Here is a 7475-nt window from a genome sequence, read left to right on the forward strand (position 1 = left end):
CGCGAGCCAAACGATATTCCCATCACGATAGCAGTTGCAGTTACCGCGAACGCGCTACTACGTGCGCGCGTTGCGAATCACGAGCGACGCGCTAATCGAACGACGCGATACGTTCGATCGTTCTCGCGAACATCACGTTTACGCGCTTTTTTTTTCGCGCAATCGAGAGCTGCGTCTTGCAGCGAATCGATACGTCAACAGGGAAACAAATGGCCAAGGTAGTAACGCAATATAGTAACGTCAATGTGATAACGCAATAAGGCGGAGAGCGTATTTCTCATTCGCACGATCATCCTCGAATTGTCGCTCGCTATTTACACGGAACGTGTTCCTCAACGAGGAACATTTTATTCCAATAATGCCTTTCACTTTGGAATGTCTCGTATCTACATATTTTCGTATTGTGCCTGTTGGTTTTCAGAAAGATCGGCCATTCAATCACATTAAATGCAATAATAGTGAAAGAGAGTGAAAGAGAGAGATAGAGAGAGAGAGAGGGAGAGAGAGAGAGAGAGAAGAAAATGCCATAACCGGAAGTGGAAGGCATTGTTGGAGCAGCGTTTATCGAGAAGACAGGGCGATTAAATTCATCTCCTGAATGCTCGAGATACGTCATAATTATCTAGCAGATAACACGAGACGTCCTGTGCATATTCAGGATGATTTCGAATCTTTTCGCGCTATCGAGGCTGAAACGTCTGAAATAACTCGATCGGAGCGGAAAGTTCCTCGGTGAGAAATTCCGCAAAAGTGCTGCGACGGGGAAGCGGTCAGTTGTCAAGGTAAGAGCGAGATCAGGCCCGGTGTTGCGATCGAGGAACAGAGGGCGGTGGTCCCGCCCGCGGCGATTCGCGGATTCCGGTCCTCGTCCAAAAGTGGACCGGTTTCTCTCTCTCTCTTTCTTTCTCTCTCAAGCAAACGTAATACAGGGCGCGATTACGAGGTGGTGCCGCATAGTGACATTGGGCGCGGTTCTTTGACGGCCGCGCTCGCACGCGGCTGCAAATGCGATTCTGTTCGCGGTGAAAGTCGATTTGTGCCTCTCTTTCCCTCTCGTCTCCGCCGCCGGGCCTTTCTTCGTCGTACCGACATTTTCGTGTTTTCGTAATTCGAGCTAATTCATTGTCGCGTCGACCCTTCGACAGAACGCGCGTGCATTGTTCTGGAGGATCAGGAGTGAAGAAGATAAACGTAATCTGTGATAATTATGCAAACGTCCACTTTTCGTGCGAAGTACGTGCTCGTTGTTTTAGCGCATCGGCGATCCGTTGCTTTTACAGAGATATTCATTGCGGTATTAATTAATTAGCCAGCTACTGAAATACAAGACTCGGCTGAGTAAAGCACGTGTAACCACTCTGACGCGTCTGACTGGCGTTGACTCGCACTACTTGCTTCGTGAGGAGGAGTAATTTACTTGGCAACGATGCTGTGTGTAAACTGCGTTTGTACGGCAACATAAATCCAATTAGTATGATAACACTCGTATAGCTTTGAAGACTCGGAAAAACCCGGCTCTTTGTCCATTTTCCCGCGGATTTTTATTCGATTTCTTTCCCAAGGGTAGAGAAATTCGTTTAGAATAATTCACGCGTGTTCGGTTAAAATCTGCCACATTCACTTCTTCCTTCGTAAACAAAGATAATTGCGTGTACTTAACTGAAGTTAAACGAAATTAATGTGTTATATGTCAAGCAATAACATATTCAAAGAATTACGACAGGATACATTGTAAACAGAAAAATATATGATATATAATAAATGTTACATCAGTGTTATATAATAAATGTTATATCAATGTTACATAATAAATGTTATATCAGTGCGTATAATTTTGAAATCGTGTTAGTAAGAAATAATTACTGGCTGGTCCGTACAAAGTGTTAGAGAGTAATATTTGGAATTAATTTGTCTTAATTGACGAGCCACGACGTATCGGGATAATCATCACAGAAGTTGCCCATCGTCCAAGAACAAGAACAAAAAGAAATTGAATCGCGTCGGACGGTGCTCGTTGAACGGTCAACGCGCGTAACCGAAGGTCGCATTACGCACCAGCATACATGCGTGCGTGCGTGTACTCGCACGGCGCGCTCCTTGCGTAAACACGCGCGGCGGGGCCCCGAAACGGTTGCGTAACGCGACGTGATCAGACGTAACACAGTCAGCCAAGCGATCTATCCGCGAAATCGGTGACATTGATCGACGCGTCCACGCTCTTGCCCGCCCGTTCACTCGCCCGCTCGCCGCGGCACGCGGTCGTTACGCTAGCGCGGTGACCTACGACGTAACCGAGTAGAATCGCTGCGCGGTCAGTGGCCTAGTCCGCGCGCGAAGATGAGTGCTTGAGATTCCGCTAGTTTGAAAAAAAGAAAGAAAGAAAAAGAGAGAGAGACTTCTCGTCAGTCTTTCTTTTATCCTTCCGATGTAGTAAACTATATCCGTGACACTTGCTCTCAAAACCGCATCTCTACTCAGAAAAAACTTTCCATATATAATGAAATATAATTGTACATGAGGCGTCATGTAGAGAATATATGTAAAATAAAAATATATTATTATATATGAAGTGACGAGAGATACAGTTATGTATGATTATATATAGATGTATATAATTATATATATATATTTTTTTTTATATATGGACGTATCCTATATATCATTATATTTTTTGAGAAATTTTCCTGAATTAATACGTTAAATGAACGTAATAATAAACGAATCGAGTGTGCTGTGGTTGAAAGAAACAGAATTTTCGGTTCCCATCCGCAAATATACGTCTCTTGAATGTCCTTCAAACATTTTGTGGAAATTTGTGCTGCCTGGGTGTGAGCCGAACTTGATTCTCAGAATGAGAAATTCGATTTCCTTCGAGACGAGGACGCGTTCAGTTCCCCTCATTGTCGATCTTTAATTCGACCGATATTTATTTCGTCGTAATAATCGCTACACGCAACTCATGGCAAACGATTTATTATGCTTTCCCATCGACAGTAGTCATGATAAGGCAGCGTACAAATTACAAAAGTCTCGGAGTAGCAAATCATGGGGTATCATGCGAATTACGAATAGGTGGTCTAAGCGAGAGCGGGCGCGGCCGCGTAAGTGAGACCGGCGAGGGGGGTGGCGTAGGCGAGCGGCGAGGTGTACGCCGCGGTGTACGCGGCGTAGGGGTAAGTCGGGTAGCTGGCTATCGCCTTGGCGGGGAGGGCCGCCACACGAGCGCTCGCCACCGGCTGGCCGGCGGCTCGCCCAGGTGCCTGTTGTTGTTCCCGCTGTTCCTGCCGTTGCTCCGCCTGCTGCTCTTCCTCCTGCGGCCGTCGCTGCGCTTGTTGTCGCAGCTGCTGTACCTGCAACCTCGACGACTGCTGCCTCTGTTGCTCCCGCAGCCGCTGCAGCTGTCGCAGCTGCTGCTCCTGCTGCTGCTGCTCCTGTTCCCGCAGGCGCTGCAGTTGCCGCAGCTGCTGTTGACGCTGGATCTCCTGTTCCCGCGTCAGAGGACCGGATCGCGCCTCGAGCACCTCCACGTCGGAGTCGGGCCCGAGCGCGGGGATCGACGGGGCCGCGGCGGGCGCGGCGAGCGGCGGTAGCGCCGGCCGCAGCGGCACCACCGGCGACGCCGCGACGGCGGCGACCGTCAACGGCTGCCGGCTGACGACCGCGTTGAAACCGTTGACCGGGTCCGCGGTGTACTCGACGATGCGCCGGGTGCCGTCCGCCTCGATCAGGCTGTAGCTACCCTGCACGATGTCGCCGTTGCGGGTCTCGTATTGGGCCTTCGAGTCGCCGGTAACCGCGTCCTGCACGTCGTACGCGAAGCTGTACTGCGGCACCGCGTCGAACTCCTCCAGCTTCGCCAACGGCACCGCCGGCACCACTACCCCGTGGCTGAGCGCCAACAGTCCCAGGAATAAGACGAGCTGAAAGATAACGGTAGCTCGTCAGCTCGTGATCGTTTCGTCGGCAGCGCAGAGTCTCGATTGGGCAACTCTGAGCGGGCGAACGGGTGGAGAGGACGATTAGTGTTTGTCGATTATAAACTGTCGCCAATATCCGTTTAATTCAATCTTATGTTTGAGATCGTCCCGAGTTTATCCTCGGATCTTATCTTCTTTCGTTGCTCCGGAGCAACGAAATTACCAGAAGCCGCGGAGGTGAACCTGAGACGATCTTAAATGTAAGACCCGACTATGGCCCGACTGGTTTGCACCAAATCCGATTAAGCGCTGAGCGATGGTTTATTTACCTACTGGGTCACCAGTTGAAAGTTCCGTCGCAGAGGAAATTGAGAAAGAGAAGGAATTAGGTTGCGCCAAACTTTGATTAATGCTCGCGCACCTCCTACCGTGATTTCAATCTAATCGACGAATGACTCGAGGAAATTGACCAATCGCATCGATCAATTCAACTAATTGGCCAATGCGATTAGTCAATTCCGTTGAATTGATCATCGATTAATATATATACATATATAAGAGAAATTGAATTAATACGAATAAATGTTTTTATCCTCGTCATTTAGTTACAGTTAAATCTTCCGTAGAGTTAATCGTCAATTAGATTTCAATCATGTGGTGGGAACGGGCATTAGAAATTTCAGTTGCGATTCTCGCTCAGCTTAATTGTAGTTTGATGCAATCGGGCTATGAAGCTTTACAAAGCCATTGATCGGTATAGTCAGATCTTATATCCGAGGCTGTCTTAAGTTCACCTTCAAATACTACTTGGCCAGTGAAACTATTCCGTACGGTAATTGAAGATGACTCGAAAGGGCCTCAAATACAAGATCTGACTATGAACACCGGTCACACAGTCGACTTTATGCTTAAGATCATCTCAAGTTCGCCTTCAGGTATTCCGTAACCAGTAAAAAATGAGCCGTACAGCACCCGGAGATGAACCCGAGACGATCTTAGATACACAAGATCCGACCGTGAATATCGTTCTACGGCTTACAAAAACGAAAAAAAACACCTCTCCTCAAGCAGAAGAAAAGATGAGGGTGGTGCGATGGACCACCCAGCTTCCCTTACCTTGCCGGTCATGTTTGTTTGTTCGTGGGAGGATCGCCGGAGGACTGATGCCTCGGGGTGAAAACGCCCGTACTTTTATACGTCGCGTCTCGTGTCATCCGAGGACGATGATGCTCCTCGCGAAGCCGAATTCGCGTTAACGCCACCCGCGTACGCCCCCACTCCCTGCCTCTAATCACTCTATCTCTCTCTCGCTCTCTCTCTCTCTCTCTCCCTCTGTATTCTGCCTCGGCTCTGTCTCCGCCGCAACATCTATCCTCCGGTCGCGCTCGTTGACCCACCGATGATCGTTGCGATGTACAAGAGTCGTCGAACGCGACGTTGTATCAACGTATGCGCGCGTTATATGTTTCTTCATATCGCCGGCGCGCGACATACACGCGACTTGGAAGTCAATACGCCGGAGAGGACGGCGTAGAAATGGCTCGAGGTCGGCCGACGAAGAAATCGCCAGAAGAACCGTGTCCTCGAACACACCGGCTCACGCGAGTCTTCTCTCTCTCTCTTTCCCCTCAGCTTCCTATTATACGCAGATCTATGATCACGTCGTATTCGAGAGAGGAAATTAGTCAAAATAGGCGCATACATTTCATGTCAAAATATAGTCACAAACGCGCGCAACAATCACCGAACTGATTCGAATTTACACGAATATTCTCTTAACCGGGAGACGTCGCAAGAGCGAAATTTGGGGAACGGCCCTTTGTCGGGGAAAATCTCGTTTGCAATGTGATAGATGCTCGAAGAAGAGGACAAAGGACGAAGCGGTGCATTGCCTAACGCAACTGCGGGCGGGCGGACGATCGCCGAAATACGCGCGATCGCGCACGCCTTGCACGTATGCGCGCACGTGGTGTGTGCCAATATGTCGAATACAGGGCGGCCGGTCGTCTATCAAGGTCGTTCGACGACGAAAGAAGAAAGCACGAACGGCGTTTCCCGCGCGAGTCCGCCTGCACCGGTCTGCTGCAATCCGGCGAACTTAACATTCAGCGGTGGCGACGATGAGTCCGCCGCCGACGCGCGGACGTTACCGCGCGGCATTAATTGCGGCACACGTAATCGTCAGTCGCGGTTGTTTCGCGCTCTCCCTTGCGAAACGTCGTAGGTTCGATCCACCTTTGGCCGCCATCGGCGTGCTCGCGTGAATCTTTGCGCAACGCGCGCCAAATTCAGCGAGATCCATCATCATTCATCCGTTCTTGAATCGAATCGTCGTCGAGCTCTCTTTGTTGAAGGGGGGAAAGAAGAAAAATATCGAGAGCAAACCTCCAACACGTCGCACGGCGGCGTTACAAATGATCTCGGGCGATCTTCGAAAGCCGGGGATAGCTCAAGCTAAGGTAATAATAACGATACGGTAGTCGTTGATACAGTAATGGTAACTTCTACGAGATGGTGTCTCAAGGTCGTAGAAACGTCTTATTTCTCGCGCGAGTTTCGGAGTTTTTGCGCTCGCGATGAAAAATTTACCTCACTCGTGAGATTGTAAAGGCGCGTACAACGCGCGATACGTAACGCGTTAAAAAAAAACGCGAGATCACGGTGGCCGGCGATAATTCTCCTATGCAGCGCCGGTGCTTTCACTCTTGCGTAATAGCGGCGATTTTTTCGCGACTCCTGAGCTAAGTAAGTGTTACATTTTCGTCGCCGCGAAGAAAAAAAAAGCCCAACGAGCCGTGAATATTAAGGATGTATCGCCCACTGGTGCCGTAATTTCAGTGGCGTATCAAAAGAGCCATTCATAAATTTCGTATTTATGATCACGTTCCTAAATGTTTACTTCATTACATGAATAATAAATGTTAAAATATTGTTTCCAATTTTTCTTATTGATGCTTGATATTCATGCAATAATTGATCTAATAGATGCATAGATAATAGAAAGTGGTGTATAAATCAAGAAACACGTAAACTAATACGTAATTTTTTCATGATTTTTCCGTTATTCTCAGTTATGGCTGATGCATCCTTAAGCGCACTCACGACACGACGATTCATCGTGCGGCACGTCTCTTCGTTCGGCGGCTCATTGTAACCGTTTAAGCATACAACGTCGATAAGAGCCGCGGCCGGAGATACGACGTGGGATGCGCGTCCGTTAGCGGTGTATGAATCACCCTCGCGTCTCGTCGCTTCTTCCTTCATAAACAGAGATGAGTCACTCGGTATAATTAAGGAGGACGAGCGCCGACCGTGACCGTGAAACGGGTTTATCCGCAGACTCGCTTGCTGCTTATGTAACGTGATGCCGCTGACGCTTCTTCTCTCATCCCCAGAAGTCGGCTGCATCCCGCGGAAATATTTATGCAACTGCCGACGATACATCGCACGCTACAAAGATCGAATGGTATCGGGTCAAATTGCGAACACGTCGCGTTACATGGGATGTCTCCGAAGTCGTGTGTTTTTTCCCACTTTTGTGACTCTCGTGGGGGGAGG

The 7475-nt window shown here is 49.0% G+C and overlaps 1 protein-coding gene across 1 annotated transcript in view; it reads right to left on the reverse strand.

The window, feature by feature from the left end:
• Positions 1-3077: 3077 nt before the first annotated feature.
• Positions 3078-7475, reverse strand: part of LOC106743379 — a 6809-nt gene continuing 2411 nt past the window's right edge. Inside the window, exon 4 of the mRNA XM_014617166.1 lies at positions 3078-3920. Within this exon, the coding sequence (XP_014472652.1) occupies positions 3078-3920 (843 nt within the window). The remainder of the gene's footprint in view (positions 3921-7475) is intronic.

Source organism: Dinoponera quadriceps, unplaced genomic scaffold (assembly GCF_001313825.1).
Source record: "Dinoponera quadriceps isolate SergipeBrazil2010 unplaced genomic scaffold, ASM131382v1 scaffold616, whole genome shotgun sequence".
In the NCBI taxonomy this organism is placed as follows: domain Eukaryota; kingdom Metazoa; phylum Arthropoda; class Insecta; order Hymenoptera; family Formicidae; genus Dinoponera; species Dinoponera quadriceps.